Here is a 19,266-nt window from a genome sequence, read left to right on the forward strand (position 1 = left end):
TTACCTCATACAGTCTTGATGAACATCTAAGCTTATTCTACAAATTTCCCTTCTAAGTTTTTTGGAGCTATTGACATATTGTGGGACACCAAAAACCAAAATGACAAAAGAAGACATAATGTTAATAGTGCAGTCACCCATAATTCCTTAATCATTGCATTCATATCACAATGTGACAGTCAATATAATTGACAAACACATTTCTTTATCCTCTGTGCTGCTATAACTGAATTTGATTTAAGCACCCACTCTCAAGAGAAATACAATGATGTGGCAAAGGCCTTACTGAATGTGTGGACAGAATAAACACAACATTTTTTCTCAAATGACTTTTGAAGTAAAATCTGCATAATCATACAAGCTCAATCAAGAGCAATGAGGATTACAATATTATTAACATTTAACTTCCCGTTCAGATTTCCGTGCAATAGATTTTACATGCAAATCAGGTGACAGTGAGAAGAAAGGAAGCTAGAAAAGAAATTCCACTCAGGCTTTGAAAAGGGGGAAAAGTAGAATTCAAACCTTTGCAATGACAACAAAAGAGAAAGATGCAGTGGAATATATCTCATTGATAATGCCGGCATTGGTGCAGCAAGTAACACACAAAAACTGTGACTCCAGTCATTACTAATCAGAGAGTTGTGCTAGAGGTAATGCTGATAGTAAAAACATGTAGGATTACACAAGACATGATCTGTAACTTGGCAGTATACTAAACAGTGGCCTGCACTTCATCAACTCCATCGCTTGCAGGGCTGGATGGCATGCATTGACCCCATGGGAGAGCATCTCGCACCTCGCATCCGAGACGCAGATGGCGACGTAACACACGTCAAGGTGCGCCGCGTCAGTGCCTCTGCAAGACACTCTGCAAATCCTCCGGCAAGTTGGTGATGATGGACGCGATGTGGGACTCCAGCTGGGCTCTCAGTTCTGGCTTCACTGTGATGGTATTGTCACGTACGCTGGCCTGCAAAGAGAGTGTACAGCTTGTGAAAGGCACACGCATCTTTTTCCTCTTCTTCGTATGGCACAACGTGCCTTGTTGATATCATTTGCTGATCATTACTTGCAGGCCTCAAATTTCATCAAATTTGGGTAAAGGCCACTTTTTTGGGGGGGGGGGCACAAGTAAGTAACAAAATATTGTGACTGTGAACGGTTTGAATTTGAAAGGGGCACTACGGCCAGTGGGAGGGGCATGGCGGCAAATTGGCAATGCTCGGGGATTATTTCAAGCGCTGTACTTGCCACCTGGGGCATCATTCTCCCATTTTCTAGTGTGAGTATGTGAATGGACAACTTCACTAGGTTAGCACCCTGCTCTTTGCGAGGAAGTGAAGTGGATCTTATAAGTACATGAGTCATGACTCCGTCAGACACAGGTCCTTCATTAAATGTTCTATCCAAGGGACAACGTCTTGGGGGGAACAACATGACGACTCGCAGCACTGCTCAGATAGGCTGAGTGAGAATCAAGCCTGAACCATTTGATAGCAGACAAACATGCTTCCAAATGAGCCACATACCACTCTAAAGTACACATAATTGTCATTTCATGGATGAATGTTCCACAAAGGTAGCCAATGCTATTAAACAGCAGATTTTATCAAATTCAATCCTTCATTTCAATTTCTGATTTGCAACTATGCTGTATGCAAAGACTTCCATTGACAAATATGCACAAGCACACACACACACACACGCAAATCAAATGCCCAAATGGAAACTATTGAACCCCAAATGCATTTTCCTGGCCCCCAATGTGTGATATTGTATGATACAAGTATTACACGGTACATTGTATCATTAAATTCAGTCCTATGCCATGACTTTCTTCAGAACATACCACTCAAATAATTCTGGAGATCTTTTCACATGAACTGAAAGAAATTGCCTTAATTCAAAATTGCAGCAAAATAATATTGCATTGAAAAGGTCAGTGAAAGTAAGGAACATGCATCAACATCGTTCATATCCCCATAGAGACATCAAACATAGCCAAAGACATCGAAGATCGATATTTACGCCATAAAGCTACCAAAAATAAAAAAGGAACACAACTGTAATCAAACACACAAAGTCAATGAATATTCAAGTAGAAGAAAACACCAGAAAACATGAGACCCTGTGGGTCTTGCACTTACCAGAACAATGCTAAGTTTACCCTCCGTGCATTCTCACAGTCTATTATCTAAGAAGAACATAGCAAACTTGCAGGGCTTTGGGGGCTTCTCATGGGCATGGTGTCCATTTGTATACCTTATATGCCAAATATTTTTTGCAAGGTTTTTTTTTAAACACATGAATATAATAACTGTGATCCCCGACATGAATGTTATGTGCACACGTATATTTCCCCGTTTGGGTGGTTATCCGCAACTGCGAATTTAACCACTCAAGAAATTGTCGGGAAACTTGAGAAGAATTAGACTTGCTAATAATATGGCATATACAGTACTCCATCACACTGGCGATAATACCTTTGGCACGGGTGAGCAAATAAAAAGATTCCATCGCACTGGCGATAATACTTTTGGCACGGGTGAGCAAAAAAAAAAAAGAAGAAAAGAAAAGAAAATAGCTGGTGAAACAAATAGAGCAATGGGCCACCTGGACTCACCATCTTTTCTCTAAGTTTGAGCAGCAGGTCCACGACCTCTACTTCCTGTTTGTCCTTGACCCAGTCTACAATGTCTGCCTGACATAGCGCCTCCAGGTGGAGTGCAGAGAGCTTGAGGTTCACTTCATGCTGACGCTGCTGGAACCAGCCCTCAAAGTTTGACGACCTGAAGAACTTCCTGCCATGACATCACAATGGACAGTCACAGACTCTAATCTAAGAATTATGAAGTCATACACTTTTCTTTCCCTAGTTATCAAAGCTGAAAGTGCTCTGTTCAGTGTTGTGTTTGTTTGTTTGTTTGTTTGTTTGTTTGTTTGTTTGTTTGTTTGTTTATTTATTTTTTTTAGGGGGTTCTATGAATCAAGCCCTCGAAGTTTCAAGTGAATGCCATCAATGGCAAGTGATATCAAAATAAAGTACATTAAAGCCTAGCATAAGCTACACAAATGTTTCTCAGGCAGATATCATTCAAGGCATACGTTCAATCTTATATTCCAGCTACTTTTTAAACACATGATGGTTTCCTAGATATCCTAGGAAATCATTGATTTTTTTTTTTAAACAAATAATCAAAGTAGAATCATATGTAACAGTTTGTAATCACGAAATCATGTCAAGTGCACATAATTGATGTCTGTTCACAATCCCACTGATGTGGTATCTCCCAAGGGCTGCTCCATGGAAAGCAGAGACAGAGACAGCGAGAAAGTACAGGACTTACTTGTAGAGTCCAACCCAGTCACCTTTCAACCCTGATGTCAGCTGTGGCCCAGAGTGCTCCAATGTCTTGAGGAACTCCTCAGCATCAAACGGCTTTAATCTGGGTGGATGCTGTGAAGTCACATGGTGCAAAAACTTGAGCTAATTTCATGGAAATCCCCACCTCACCAGAATTTACTCTTATAACTGCCAGTGATTTCTTGGGTACGGTATGTGTCTGTATCACTTAAATCTGTACATATTACCAACATGTCTGATTTCAAACTTGATGTAAATATTGAAATATACAATGTAGTTCACATGAATGCAGTGAACCGAGTTTCACAGTATATAACACTCAGGCTTTTCACTTGCTGTGTTTATTCATAAATTGTATTTGCTGCTCATATGTTATTGATTCCAAGAGACACAGCAGCAAAGGTCATGCAACACATTTACAAACTGTATAATTTGCATACAATGTAATATCTATTATCTGTGATATGCGAAACGAGTGCGATGCCCGTAATTCAATCGTAATGTGATCCTGTTTTGATATACCACAAGAATAACCTATCAAGAATAACCTATTAATGAGTTGTTTTTCCCTCTGTTTTTTTTTCACAGCTGGTTAAACATCTTCCTCTCACTTGCACACAAGAAATGAAAAGAGAAATCCAAGTCCAGACTACATAACTACCTCATGATTTTTGCAAATAACAGTGGCACATTAACTTGACGGGACTCTCGCTAAACTGCAGTCATTTATTTCTGTTTGACACTTACCATCAGCTCTGCTTAATGAAAACTACTTTCTTCATAAGTATACTTTTCTTCTATCTATCTATCTCTCTATATAAAAAAAAAAAAAAAAAACTTCCCTATTACAAGCATATGATACAGGTATGGGTATGGGAGAAGAAAGCAATGGAGGAGTCATTGGGAAATAGAAAAAGCTCTGTCTCTTGGTACCAAAGACAGCCAGCCAACAGGCAAGCAAATGGAACCACTATGAGACTGTCACCACCAACAAAACAGTGATGTAAAACAACAATAATAATAGTGAGGACAACATCATCATCATATCATCATCAGCATCATCACTGTCACCACAACTTCCATCCTCCTTCTTATCATCATCATCTTTACCATCTCATCAACACCCACGTCTCATTTTTATCATTATTAAATCTTACCACTATCATCATCATCATCATCATCACCAACATCACTATCACAATTATCACCATCTCAACCACAACAGTACTCAACACCATCATCTTCATCTTCACAACTGAACTCACATAAAAGATGGAGAAACTTACCTTCCAGGGCGAGATGTTCCTCTGGAGGGGCATGAGGCTGGCCACATAGCGCTCCAGTGGTATCATGAAGCTTTGGGTCAGCTCAAGCAGATGTCTCCTCAGCATGGCATCCTGGGCCTCTGTGGGTCTCCTCGTCTGCACTCCCTGTAACCATGGCAACAACAACATATTCAGCACACAAATACACAAACAATGGTCATGTAGGGCATGTTTTGACTTCATACTGAAAATTTATCAGTCTGTCAAGATGATCAGTGTCATGAATGACAAGTAACCGTATGCCATTGTACAAAATTTACAATGAAAAATTTTTGAAAACTTAGTGACTCCTGCTGTGTAACTCCCAAGATAAAAAACTAAATGACATATTTTTCAGGTCCATGAGTTTGGTATGTGATAAACATGCTTTCACAGTAGGTAAACACTTTTGGTAATATTTGATTCTTGAATCAATGGACATGGTGATGTGAAGTCAAGACAATTTTTGTCTACACTTGTAAATGTTTAACCCAAAGTCATAGAAAGATCTAAAGGCACTCAGAGGAACAAATAATTGTATAGATAGAACCAATGGATGTAATTAGAATCACACTTTCGTAATTCACAGGAAAGGCAGGGGGTAAGCTAGTGAATAAAAGTAGGTGTCTATGTATGAATCGTAACAGTGCAACACCCATTACATTTCATGTACATGTACTTGAAACTAGGAAGGTGTACTCTGGCACCCTTACAGTCCTCGACTTACTAATTCTTCTTCAGCACACTTTTGTGATTACCTTCATTTCAGCATCAATCACACAATTTTATTCATTTCAACTTTAAATTGTTCTAACAGCTAACTCAGCTTTCCATTTTCACTAAAAATTTGTACTACAATGTCTCAGCTTTGCTCACTTTTTTTTATAACTTTTATGATCCATTTTTATTACTTGAATTTCTCACCTTGGCTAACTTTTTGAAGATGGTCTTGTCCTTGTTCAGGAACGGCTTGTACTGGGTGTAAACACCTGGCCAGAAAAATTGCATAATGATGAACATTACTTGCATCTACAGTACTTAAAACATGGTCAATAGAATGCAGCTTGTGTGCATTCAAAGCAGAACTATTAAAGTACAACAATGAAAAGAGCAACTACCCCTAAGAAATGACTTCACATTTTATTTTGTAGAAGTAGCATGTAGAATGGATGTAATTACGAGGCACAAAAGAATGAAATGAGAAGCAGCTGACATGAAATGAAACGCCAACCACCAGCTTGATAATGACCCAATTTTGCTCTTGTATCAAATGAAACAAGAAAACCCATCAGCTTTTATTAATGCTCCAAGATCCCCACAATATATCATGGATAAGTATAACATTGATACATAACACAAAGGTTAAAGGTGTAATGCGAATTGAAACCACAACATGAAGTAACCAAGACACCACCACCAGAGATATTGAAAATGGCTCCCTCATTCTGAATTCTACTCAAGTTCCATACAACCTTGAATCAGTCAACAAACAATACAAAAAGTTTTGAAATTCACTTTACATTCAACAGCATTATCATGAAATGTCTTGGTACTATACTGACAATCAATTACTAGCGTACCAACATGGCAAATCACAAAACAAGATATTCCTCAGTTATTTCTGAAATGACAGTCTACAAAAAATATGGACTGGAAGGGTGTTGAAATTGACAGTAGCACATTAAGCATGTCCTTTTGATGTTGCTTTTTCTATCTTCTTGCTTCTTTCTACACCAATGTGTTGTGGGAGAGTGACTCTTCAATGGCTGCAGTTCTAACTACACAAGTGTTAAAGATATTCTGTGGAACATAATTAAGAAATGACTGAATTCTACAAAAGTAGATGCAGTAGTGTGACAAATACTCCGGTAAGCCCTACAAAGTAAATGGGGAACACTTTGTATTGTATGTATGATGCTATACTGGCATTTCTACCCTCTTGGAGTGGCTATTGGGCTAACATAACACTTCTCACCTGGTTTTGACTCAAGGGTTTTGATACTTCCAGGCTTCTTTGGTTTAAGTGCTTTAGAGTTCTTGTCACCTATCACAAGTAATAATATGATAAATCATAACATACACAGATGAATGTGAGGGATGGATGTCAGACTCCTTCCTGGACAAATGCCAGGGATGCCAAAACAAACATTATGATGCACAGTATAAAAATCAGTATAAAACATATTTGAAGCCAAGAATTAAATTATATATAATATGTTTAAATAAAGAAAAATTCAATATTAAGCTCGCTAAATGTTAAATCAAATAAGAAAAAAAAATCACTTCAAAAACATATTTCCCTATAACTGATGAATAAAAAGCATATTAGATATCATTAAAGCATACTACTAATTAGTTGGCAGCTCTGAAATAAATACTGCACGAAATGCATGGTAAATGTACATGCTTCTATCTATCACTGCCCATAATGCCAAAGTGACATATTCCAAGTATGTTGAATATCTACGAATAAAATCTAGGCTTCAAATCATAAGGCTTTCCCTAGGTGGACATACATGTACAAGCAACACTACCATGTTGAAATGATATGACATTACTTATGACCGTAAAGCGTGTTGTATTAGTCTCTAGCATCATGCAGGCTGTGTATTTGAATTCTTAATTTCTACTAGCACTACTAACCCATTAATTGTCACTGCCATAAGAAACATGAAATCAATGCACATGTCTGCCAATGGTGTATAAGCAAGAAATACCCATTAAGAATGGCATTACCACAGCATGGTCTTAACGGTCTTCCGCCCAAATAAAGTGGTCCCACATATGCCTGTCCATGTAAGTAGTTTTGTAGCATACGTATTGCACGGTTAATTTTTCATTTGGTTTGTATCTGTTAGTATATCCAAACAAGAATGCATGAAATCTTATATTGAAATGACTATTTTTTTGTTTTTCTTCTAATATTAGAGATATATTCACATTGACGGTTTCTCTTGAAATATTCTCCTGCATAAAAATGTAAGTCTGCACATTGACCTCGGAATGATTCAATTTGACAAGTTTCATGATTGATAGATGTAAAAGCCAACATAATGGTAAGCTAATGCACTACCATTTTCTTTTATAACAAAGGCATAGGCAGCACCATATGCTTTTCACCACATGGTGGTTAAAAAAAAATGCACACTGACATAAGTGACAAAGCAAGCATTGTGGCAAACCCTAATACATACATGTTACAAGCAACTGTTTTTATTTTATCTTTGAAAACTCACATATGATTAACATTACATTATTTGCCAAAGTGTGAGTACGAGAGGATGTGTTCACAAACCTGTCACAGGCTCCCCTATCCTCAATATATGGGGCCAGTGTTGCAGAGTCTTGGCAAAGAAAGGGTTGGTGACTCCCAGGATTACAGATGGTCTACATCGTGAGGCGACAGAAAAAGAAGAGGAGGAATAGTTGGGTTTCAGATTCACTTTCAGCCCCATTGATGTCTACATGGGATGACATATATTGCCCTATAGTAATGGCATTACAAGATAGGGCGATATGATTGTGACTTTATCAATCTATATGACTTTAATATATCATCAATATATAATGACTTTATTATATTATCAATATATAATAACTTTCATTATAAATCAATATCATTAGTATATACTGATTACATTATATATTACACAATGTACATAGATGGGGGTCACTGATCAATTGTGACTTTGATATCCTCTGGTAGACATATAGCTGAAGATTCAAAAGAAAAACATGACAAGATACATTTCAAACACTGACATTTAGAAAGATGATATAAATTCTACAAGTAATATCTATAAAAATTCTGCCAAAAAGGTTAATTTGAAACACTCAGCATTCAATCATTTCAAAACTATCAACGAAGAGCAATCAATTAGGGAAGAACATAGAAACAAAACTAAATGCTAGGAATGAATTCCCGGTCACATGATAAACAAGGAAAAGTAGAAATTACGCGGTGCGTAATATGTCCCCGCCGGAAGTAGCATTTTGTAGCAAAATGTACAATACAGGTCAAAAATCAAGGTCAAAGGTCAAAATTTTGTGTACAAGTTTTGAAGCCCTCACCTAGTGCCATCACATAAAGCAAACGGAATCGAAATCGGGTTAGAAATGGCGAAGGAGTAGCATTTTGTAGCCATGCAATGTACAATATAGGTCAAAAATCAAGGTCAAAGGTCAAAGAAGTCAAAGGTCAAAATTCTGCATAAGAGTTTTGAAGCCCTCACCTAGTGCCATCACATAAAGCAAACAGAATCGAAATCAGGTTAGAAATGGCGAAGGAGTAGCATTTTGTAGCTAATGTACAATATAGGTCAAAAATCAAGGTCAGAGGTCAAAGAAGTCAACGGTCAAAATTCTGTGTAGAAGTTTTGAAGCCCTCACCTAGTGCCATCACATAAAGCAAACGAAATCGAAATTGGGTTAGAAATGGCGAAGGAGTAGCATTTTGTAGCCATGCAATGTACAATATAGGTCAAAAATCAAGGTCAAAGGTCAAAGAAGTCAAAGGTCAAAAATCAAGGTCAAAGGTCAAAGAAGTCAAAGGTCAAAATTCTGCGTAGAAGTTTTGAAGCCCTCACCTAGTGCCATCACATAAAGCAAACAGAATCGAAATCAGGTTAGAAATGGCGAAGGAGTAGCATTTTGTAGCCATGCAATGTACAATATAGGTCAAAAATCAAGGTCAGAGGTCAAAGAAGTCAACGGTCAAAATTCTGTGTAGAAGTTTTGAAGCCCTCACCTAGTGCCATCACATAAAGCAAACGGAATCGAAATCGGGTTAGAAATGGCGAAGGAGTAGCATTTTGTAGCAAAATGTACAATATAGGTCAAAGGTCAAGGTCAAAGGTCACAGCTGAAATTCTGTGTAGAAGTTTCAAAGCTCCCATGTAGTGCTCTCATATAAAGCAAACAGAATCAAAATCGGCTCATAGATGACAGAGAAGTAGCAAATTGAACATTTTGATCACACAGGGACGCACACATGGACACACAGACACACGGACGGATATACGGACACACACACGTACGGAGCCCGTTTCATAGTCCCCTGCTCGAACTCGTTCGGCGGGGACAAAAATATTGTCATCATAGACATACAGCTGATCATAAATACATAAACACACACACATACACACACACACACACACACACACACACACACACACACAGAAAGTATGAATGAGACAATAGATAAATTTGAAACATTCACCAATGTATTATTTTCTATTACAAAATATGCAACAGCTTAAATTGTAATCCAGCATGTCACTTACACTGAATAGCTCAACCCCTAAATTGTGAAGTCTCACTAAAATGACAGGAACAAACAGTTAAGTCTTTTTAACCTGTGGCTCTGGACATGTGTTATGCATTCTGTCTGCAGCTTTGACTTCATCTGAAGGCTACTTACGGGGCTTGCGTTCTGGTGGTGTATTCCTTGAACTCGCTGTCGTGGATGGTGAAGTAGGGGCGGTAGTCTGGCATGAATCTAAGGGGAGCTATCATGCCCACCAGAGCGTGGACAGTTTCGGCACACATGCTGGGGCTGGGTGCCATGACAACCAACGTCTGCAGGAAAGACGTGAGAAAAGGGGCGAATATCAAGGCTCCTAAGATCTATTCATCTCATTATCGATACATGCAATCTCCCATTCTCATCCAGTCCCTTCTTATCTTTGACTAGCAAACTTTACTGCCTATAGTACATGAAACTACTATCATTCCTTTGGAGTATATGGACATATTATTATTAACATATGAGCTCCTTGTTCTTCAAAATGCATTATGAGAATCTTATGATGAAATGGTTTGGTCTTTGACTTACAATTGTGAGTTCTGCAAATTTCTTTTATTTGCCAATGATCATGTATCAGTGCAACCAATGGAAAACCATTCTTCATAACTTTTGAATGCAAAGACAGTTTTGACATCTGAAATATGTTGAAGACACTATAAAATATCTGAAGATCTGTCATTTCTTTAATTGTTGCATTTCTCAAATAACCTGCTACAACTGGACTCATATAAAACAATCATGATCCAAAGAAACCATGGGATTATATGCTTGACAAACATTGAATATATCAATGAAAAAAATCTTAAATGTGGAAGAAGCAATGGCTCAATAGTTAAAAAACAACAACACAAATTTGCTGACACATTATCAATATTGTCATATTTCATGTGGACACTTTCTTGCCTTGGAGTCTTCAAATCTATATCAAGCACAGTTTGTGTCATCAAGAAGGCCCAGGTGAATTAGTGAGTTGCAGATGGAATCACTCAATGCATTCCTATTGATCTTCATATTTCAATGAATTCAAAGCTTACAATGACCTGCCCTACAGTGATATTATCAGAGATGAGCAAATCTCTACCTCTCCGGTGAGTACCAGCTCCCAGAGCAACTGTATGTGAGGTATGACAGGGTGAAGGCATCGGAACATCTCGGGCTCGCTGATGGAAGGCACGACAGTCAGGGGGGAGCCCATCAACTGTAGAGGACAGAGACGAGGGGGCAGGGACACGGGGGCAGGACAAGAAGGTGGGGGCAAAGGGGTGTGGATGAGGGGGCGGGAACAAGGGTATGGGGACAAGGGCACAGGGACAAGAAGGTGGGACAAGGGGTGGGAACAAGGGACAAGGAATGAGAGAAAACAATTTGACATGCTGGCCATCAAAGCACATGTGTGAATGCAGTCATGGGTATCAAGCAAAGAATCAAGGGTTGGTACATGTAGTATCTGTGCCATTATAGTGATATAAATGCCAACAGCTAGTTTCCTTCATCCCAATGGCATGTCAATCACAAAGATAGTCAAGATTTGACTTCATTTGTCATAGTTGTTTTTGACCAACTGATTTTTATGAGGTACAGTGATGGCAGTCAAAGAAAAGATAGGCCCAGGCTACTATGGACAGAACTATAATCATTCCTGCACTTTGTTTTTCTGCAAGAGTATCAAAGAAGACAAGAGTATGTACAGTACTTACATATTGCTGCCAATTAAACATCACTGCTATCACACATTGAACTAAAAAAAAAAAGAATTAGGTATTTCATAAGTGAATATAGTGCACAAGCACAAATGTTGAAAGATGTGCCATATTTACACAGATAGTAGTTCACAGAGTGTATACAGTATGAAATCATATTTCTTTTAATCTTATGCATTACATCTGTGTCAATGTATCTGTCTTTTCAACCTACTCATCAACAATTCATCATGATTTACCATCCCTTCATATTTGCACCCTAAATCACGAATTTGCAATGCTGGCATTCTGTCTATCCATCAAGAAACTCATCATGTGTGGAAGAGCCATACAGTATATTTCGTGAGCATACCATTTTCGGGAATCAGGAATTGTAGAATTTTTACACGTGGCTGAATTCATAATTGAGAAACACAGAAATGGAATTTTCAAAAGAAAAAATATCAGTGTACTTGCAAAAATTGTCACAATAAAAATAGAGTGAAATATACATTGTACGGCACATGCATAGATGAGTACAAGTCTGCATACCACTCAAAACCCCGAGACAGTTGACATCAGTCATATCCCTACAATCTATTTACATATGAAATATGGTTGAAATGTTAACAGTGGGCATAAAAGGGAGAAATGTCACCCTTGGTGGCAAATACGTATTTGTGTGGACACTGACCTCCACTGGACTCTTGGCAGAGGCTGCAGCACTAGGTTTGTCCTGTCTGGATGGAATGCGGACCTGCAGGACACAGCCCATGATTGGTAGGTGGAGGGTCTTCCCTGGGCAAGGTGCTGGCCACTGGTCAATATCATGGCATGCTGCAGTGAGAGGTGCCCAACATTCACATCACATGATATGTCTTTCAAAATTTAGCACTATTAGAATGTGACTTTTCTCTACTACCTATGGAAATACATAATCACATTCTATATCAATATTTTTAAGATCTAATACTATCAAAGGTGATATACATGTACAGTTTTATACAAACTGCAGTTTTATGCTGTATACATGACTGTGCATGCAGGAAACGCATGACTGCAGAAGTTTCTAATTTTTGCTCTAGAATGGAGACATAATGATCTGAATAAGAAATGTGTGAAATAATGCTGTTGGTAAAGGCGAAAAGGCAAAATATCACCCAAACAGGTGTGCAGGAAGTATCACAATCTCAGAGCATACCTGATCATGTTTACTATGTGATATAACTGACTGCATTAACTACGTGATATCTGGCCACAGTGGTGAGAGTGGATCTCATGCAGCTTGTTGGCTGCATGCAATTCAATACACCTGCTAGGGTCCTATACGATCATCAATAGGTAACATTCTACCCACCCAATACTGAACAGGGAGGGCACTTCTGGAATAAAAGTTGGGTACTGCTATCAAAATGGTTATGTAATTTTGGTCTCAGAATACTGAAAAACAACTCATCATCCCGGCAAATTCACATCAGTCAGACAATCTTGTAGTGCCTGTTGACACTGTGAAAGCAATTTCCAAATGGTGTAAGACGACTGTTAGGCCCTTCTGAGAACTACATGTATATTTTAGCTTTAATACAATTCCACACAAATATGCAGTCAATCCTACTTATTGTGTTGTATACATCGGTACATACGTTGTACATATACGTACATATACAACATGAATGTATACAGCACATGCCTTTGAAGTATGGGTGTATCCTGTTTAACTGTTTTTCAATATCCACACCATAAACATCATGCAGAAAAAAAAAGGTAACACACATACAGTACATCAGTTCAATACCTCCTTCATCAAGGAGTATTTGTTAGTTGGTAACATATCAAAGCATATTATGAAAAGTGCATACAGATTTGGAAAAAAAAAGGAAGAAACAAGCCTTTGACTTGTCCAAACTTCTATAAAGTAAAATGTTTGCAGAAGGCCATAGCTCTGATATCTAAACATATGGGTATTTAAAGGAAATAGATGATCTGACTACAGTTTAAAAGGGTATCATAAACTGTAAAGCACTGCCATCAGATACTAATCTCCTAACCTTCATGCCTTCAATACAATAGTACAAGTGTAAACGACAAATTGTCATTACAACACTCACTGAACCTTGGCACTTAGTGGTTATGTAACATGTGGACAGAAGTTACTCACATACTTATGCCTCTAATGACAAGTTAATTAGATGAATAATGCTCTGTAGTCTTGTGCTTTGAGGCATGTGACTATGTAAGGGTCAAGTGTATTACCACAAAATTTGATATTCCCCTGTATTAACAGTTACAGTAGAACTAACATTTTAAATCAAAATTTCTTTACTCTCACTCCCTAAAACTATTATGTTTCATCATTATTCATGTATATCTAACTAGTAGCATGACTTGGTGCCTGATTACAATGCTGACACTATGGTATATCACCTTTAGCATCTGGACATGTCTTGCAATGTCTACCTGTACTTTTATACTAAAAGATGGCAGTAGATTTCACGCTTTTCAAGATCAATGAGTGAGATGATAAAGCAATGAAATGAACCAGACAAAGAAACATACATATTAAACATCAACACTCAATCCGTGACACACACATAATTATACACACACAAAATATACAAGCACATACAAACAAGGGCAGCTGCAGAGTGTTCACTGATTCTTTTGTTGTTTGTCTGTTTGTTTGTTATTTTGCTATAATCTGCCCAAGTAGAGTGAAAATCATAGATAATACCTCTTAGAAAGACATCACACTTATGACCATACCTGCTTCTATTGATGGTTCTCCATTATCAAAGTACTCCGGGGCAATAAGACTGGCCAGTTGAGTGAACAAGGTTGTGAAGGGAACCATGCTGAGAAGGACTAATGACTGAAATCAACAATAATTATGTCAAAAACATCAGTCACTTAATGCTTTCTAACAATGTTCTCAATGTCAATCACATTATCTCAACGAGGATATTAATATGGATATGAGCATATTCATGTGAGTACAAGATGGTACATGATACATCTATGTACATGAACCTTTTTTCACTGAGTTTTACATCTGATTTGTCCAAACATGAGCATCTAAATGCCTACACTTTAGACCACAATATTTATTAATATAATTCAGACATGTCCTGGCTATTTACCACAATCTAGCAATTACATTTATCCTCAGACAAAAGTACTTGTAGATCTTTGCTCACGCTATCTGCGGTGTTCATCTTCAACACATTTTGACATCTCAGCAGTGTAAGATAAGAGTGTGGGATCCATGCGCAAGTATAAACACCTGTTGAAAGATTCATTAGCCAAATTTCCCTGAAATTAATCACTAGCTCTTTCAGGGAATCCATTACCGGAAAACCACAAGAAGGAAACTGGCTACACTGCCTTCAATTGATGACAGGTGCTTTGTAAAGGGGTGGAGAGGGGTAAGCCCACATGTGCACTACAGCTCCTTTGACAAATTTTCATGTTGGCCAAATCCAAGAGTGCCATACAATGCAATGGTCATTTCACAGAGTTCATGTGCATACACTCGTATATCATACATATCATGTGATTTAGAAATGGTAATGCCTGATTTGCTGCATAAGAATTAAGATTCATCACTTTTCTCATTTATGGATAATGTAGTGATAATATCGCTCAATGATACTTATCAAACTGCGTAGTAGTATTGCTGGTTCAGAAAATTCTTTAAATTTGGGTGTGTGTGTTTGTGTGTGCCTGTGTGTGTGTGTTTGGGGGGGGGGGGTGGTAATGGAGTAGGATCTAGAGAGGTTGAGTGGCTCTACTACTGAGGACAATGTACACAACATCCCCAATTGTCTTCCTGACTACATTGGCAACAGTCTTCGCTGGCAAAACAATAAATTTAGCTCAACTTTTCACACACATCTGACAATGGGAAATGAAAGATGATTAATAGCTGATTGATGTATGCTGAGTAAACATTGCATACCATATGGCATCTATACACACACATGTACATGTAGCTATGCTTTGAATGTGTTTGGTAATGAGCAATTCCTTAATAGGTGCCTACAAAGAGTACAGGTTCAGTCATCTTATGTTTGCCAATTAATGCTGATTAGACTACCTCCGTACATAGTCAAGTTTATTCAGTGAAAATTCTGATACCTTCAACAATACTCACGAACAAATAAACTGTTGATGTGTTTGCTATGTGATACGCATCAAAGATCATATAAATCAACATCTGTACTTAAAATACTTACCTTCTGAAAATAGCCTCTTCTTGATGTCTTGTCTTTAACTTGCCTGAAGTACACATACCCGTACAAATGAGCAGCATCAGTCTGAAATAGAATAATAAGTAAAAAGAACCACTTTACATACCAAGAATAATTTTGTCCAAGTATGACAAAATATTTGACAGTAAAACATAAGTGTTCCTGCAAGCTTCATGTTGGAATATTCCTTACACAATTAAATATTTCTTTTCAAAAAATAATGACAATTTTGAGAAGGAAAGTATAAGAAGCTCTTTAGGCTCAATTGAACCAGGACCTGCATTTTATCTTTGACCACTTCAGTCATACAACCGCAGCAAGCAGCTACAATAGTTAGATATTTTCTGTGACTGAAGCCCACTTTCAAACCATTCCTACAATTTTTCATTAAAGGGGAATTCCAGACCAGTTGAAAGTTAGTCTGAAAAGGAAGAGCAAAATATGACCCACGCAAAAGTGAAAATCTGATCAAACTTGGATTGAAAGTAAGTGTAGAAAAAAGTAAGGAAAGTGAGAAAGTAAGGAAGTCACAAAATTTCAAAGATTTGATATTTTTTTGTACAACAGTTCTTGAGCAGTGGATATGACTATGTAAATGAGTGAGCTGATGATGCCATCACCTTACAATTTTTCACTGATTTACAAAAAATGGCAAAAATTCAATTTTTCTAGTCTAATAGTGTGAAACATATAGCATATCTGGTTGAATATCTTCAAAATAATGATTGCTGAGATATATCAAGATTTGATCCTGGGGCATAATTGCATTTGATTACAAAGAAATAAAACACTGGAAATTTCATGATTTTATGTCCATGCTATATAGGTATGGCAAATTGTGAGGGGGTGACATCATCAATTCATATTTGCATATTCATATTGACTGTTCAAGAACTTTTTTGTGAAAATCAGCAAAACTTCACATTTTCATAAATTTCTTAATATTCATCCAATTTTGATCAAACTTTCACTGTTGTGCTTGTAAGATTTTACTCTTCATTTTAGACTATCTTTTACTTGCCCTGGATTTCCCTTGGTTGAATCACAAGTCATACAACCCTACCACAACTATCCATGACAGACTATGCTCAAATTTGTGATTTGTCAAGCTTTGGTGTGTTACATATCACAAGTAGTTGTGCAACTCATGGGATAGGCAAAATTCCAAGGCACGCAGAAAGGTGATTTCAACATAAACTCAAGTCTTCAGAGCAAGAAGGACACATAATGTTCTTGGGGGGATTTCAATGAGACAGAAGAGGAGAAAAGGAAACTCAGGCTGGCAGTGAGAGTCCTTTGAAGTCAGAAATGCTACATGTACATTCAGCCAATAACGCTGACAAAAGGCCCTAACAGCATCCCTGGAGAATGATTATCAGTCTAGGCACTCAGTGAAATGGGGTGACGTTCAATGCAAGAGTGACAAAATTATACAATTGTGAGGTTGTGCATGGAAATACTCTTCTCAGCAAAAGAGATATAGAATAAACATGATACTATAGGACAGAGCAGTCTTTCAGGTACTTTATCATATTATCATATCTAAGGAATAAGAGAAGAAAAGGATCCTTCAAGATATACAGCGTACAGTAGACATGGCTCTGGGTATGCTGGTGGGGCTATTTTTTTCTCATAAAGAAACAAGTTACATTTAATTATAAACAACACAGAAAATTACAATGTAACTATCACACAAAAATTACAATATTGTATGTTATAACTTGGGCTAAATACGTTTAGATAACCATGTTTTCTTCTTGAATGATGTTGCACTTTCATCAACAAAATCAAAAGGTGTACAAACATGATGGCAGACTGGTACTGAGGCTAGTACTCAATTGTCCGTGCTCCAGTTTTGATAATGTTGGCTGATTAATCTGTACAATGAACGAAAACTCCTTGGCATTGTGTTACATGTAATGACGCAGTTCCAGGGCAGTGACAAACTCCTTGTGCTTCAATCGTAAATCAAACGAAAATATGTTTTCTCTACAGACTCCCAAAAGAGTAATCTAACATCAATCTCAAGTTGCTTATTCAGTTCAGGTGTGACTAATATGGGCCAAAGTATGATTTTGTGTGTGTGTGTGTGTGTGTGTGTGTGTGTGTGTGCGTGTGCATGTGTTTGTGTGTGTGTGTTTTTGTTTTTGTTTTTTCAAGTTTTTTCAAGTTTTTTAACAACTGATGAGCAGCTGAGAATAGTTGAAAAAAAAAGAAGGCATGTACACAGCTCATTGACAGAAATAGCAGTGGTAATGAGAGAGCAAAAATGAAAAAAAAAAAGGCTGTGTAGAGAAAAGAACTGCACAGTTTTATTGAGTTATCTCTCTTCATAATATTGTGAGAGCTACACAATAAAGATGGAGGAATATGAAATTATGCTGAGGCTACAGTTTTGAAGCATCTCTCTCCATATCACAGATTGTACATACCCATATACAGTTCCTATGCAATGTATCATGCATAGGGATTTCTTAGTACTGCCCCATTCAGTCGCCTTGGTGTTTAAAACATATGTGTGATCTTTGCTGCAAAGGAGGAAATAACAGCTTGACTATGAGCATGCCAAGTTCCCATTTCCTACTATGAATATTTTATTGGAAGTAGTGTCATACAATTTGTGTTTCAATACAGTGTGTGAAATTCCCGATTTGATTATACTCCTTCTCTTCATTAGTAAGGAATGGCATGATGTTCTGCCCTGCCTGGTATTTTAATGTCTGCTGTGAAATATACAATGCAAAGTATGATTGATATCTAAAGAAGAACATACGAGTGCAAGGAAGTCAAAAGACAACAAGGTCACATTGCTACAAATGAGTCAATAGAGAGGAATACCAAATGACTGACTGCATTCATCATCTTTTCAATGTTTGAAACATGTTTCAATTATACCCGCTATCAAAATGTATTTGCAAAGGTCTTTCAGACTGTGTTTTGCGAGTTGTTACATTCCTCATCTCTATCGTGAGTCGAGAGGAACTCCTTATCACCGCACAGTTCCATTGCACTGTTTGACCCAAGGAGCAGAGATCATAAGATGGCATAGACAGGGAGAGCTATACACTCATTTCAAAAACAACTTTGCATTTTGATCTCTCCAGAAACACATTTCTGGTTCAAACGCATTTGAGATTGCACTTTTTTGGTGTTTCAGAAAGATATTTCTTATCTCTAATAATCAGCACAGCTTTGCATAAATTCTTGTCATTTATAAGAATCTCCCCGAAGTCATTTGGAAACCTCAACTCTACACCAGAAGTGGCTTGATAAGTGCACCCTCTGAATACACATGTCTCAAAACTGTGTATAAATCTGTTGTATGGGCAATGTATAAACCACCATGTGTACAGACATGTGCATA

At 37.6% G+C, this 19,266-nt stretch overlaps 1 protein-coding gene across 1 annotated transcript in view; it reads right to left on the minus strand.

Annotated features, from left to right (window-relative positions):
* Positions 1-617: 617 nt before the first annotated feature.
* The window catches only part of LOC139728414 (protein DENND6B-like), a 31,350-nt gene continuing 12,701 nt past the window's right edge, over positions 618-19,266 (minus strand). Inside the window, exons 5-16 of the mRNA XM_071639359.1 lie at positions 15,888-15,968; positions 14,419-14,524; positions 12,350-12,492; positions 11,058-11,174; positions 10,091-10,248; positions 7,967-8,058; positions 6,647-6,715; positions 5,596-5,660; positions 4,654-4,797; positions 3,351-3,460; positions 2,627-2,804; positions 618-973 (exon numbers count right to left, since the gene is read on the minus strand). Of these exons, the coding sequence (XP_071495460.1) occupies positions 851-973; positions 2,627-2,804; positions 3,351-3,460; positions 4,654-4,797; positions 5,596-5,660; positions 6,647-6,715; positions 7,967-8,058; positions 10,091-10,248; positions 11,058-11,174; positions 12,350-12,492; positions 14,419-14,524; positions 15,888-15,968 (1,386 nt within the window). The 3' untranslated portion in view covers positions 618-850. The remainder of the gene's footprint in view (positions 974-2,626; positions 2,805-3,350; positions 3,461-4,653; positions 4,798-5,595; positions 5,661-6,646; positions 6,716-7,966; positions 8,059-10,090; positions 10,249-11,057; positions 11,175-12,349; positions 12,493-14,418; positions 14,525-15,887; positions 15,969-19,266) is intronic.

Source organism: Diadema antillarum, unplaced genomic scaffold, assembly GCF_040938485.1.
Source record: "Diadema antillarum isolate AM-2024a unplaced genomic scaffold, OU_Dant_1.0 seq00000178_RagTag, whole genome shotgun sequence".
Lineage (NCBI taxonomy): Eukaryota > Metazoa > Echinodermata > Echinoidea > Diadematoida > Diadematidae > Diadema > Diadema antillarum.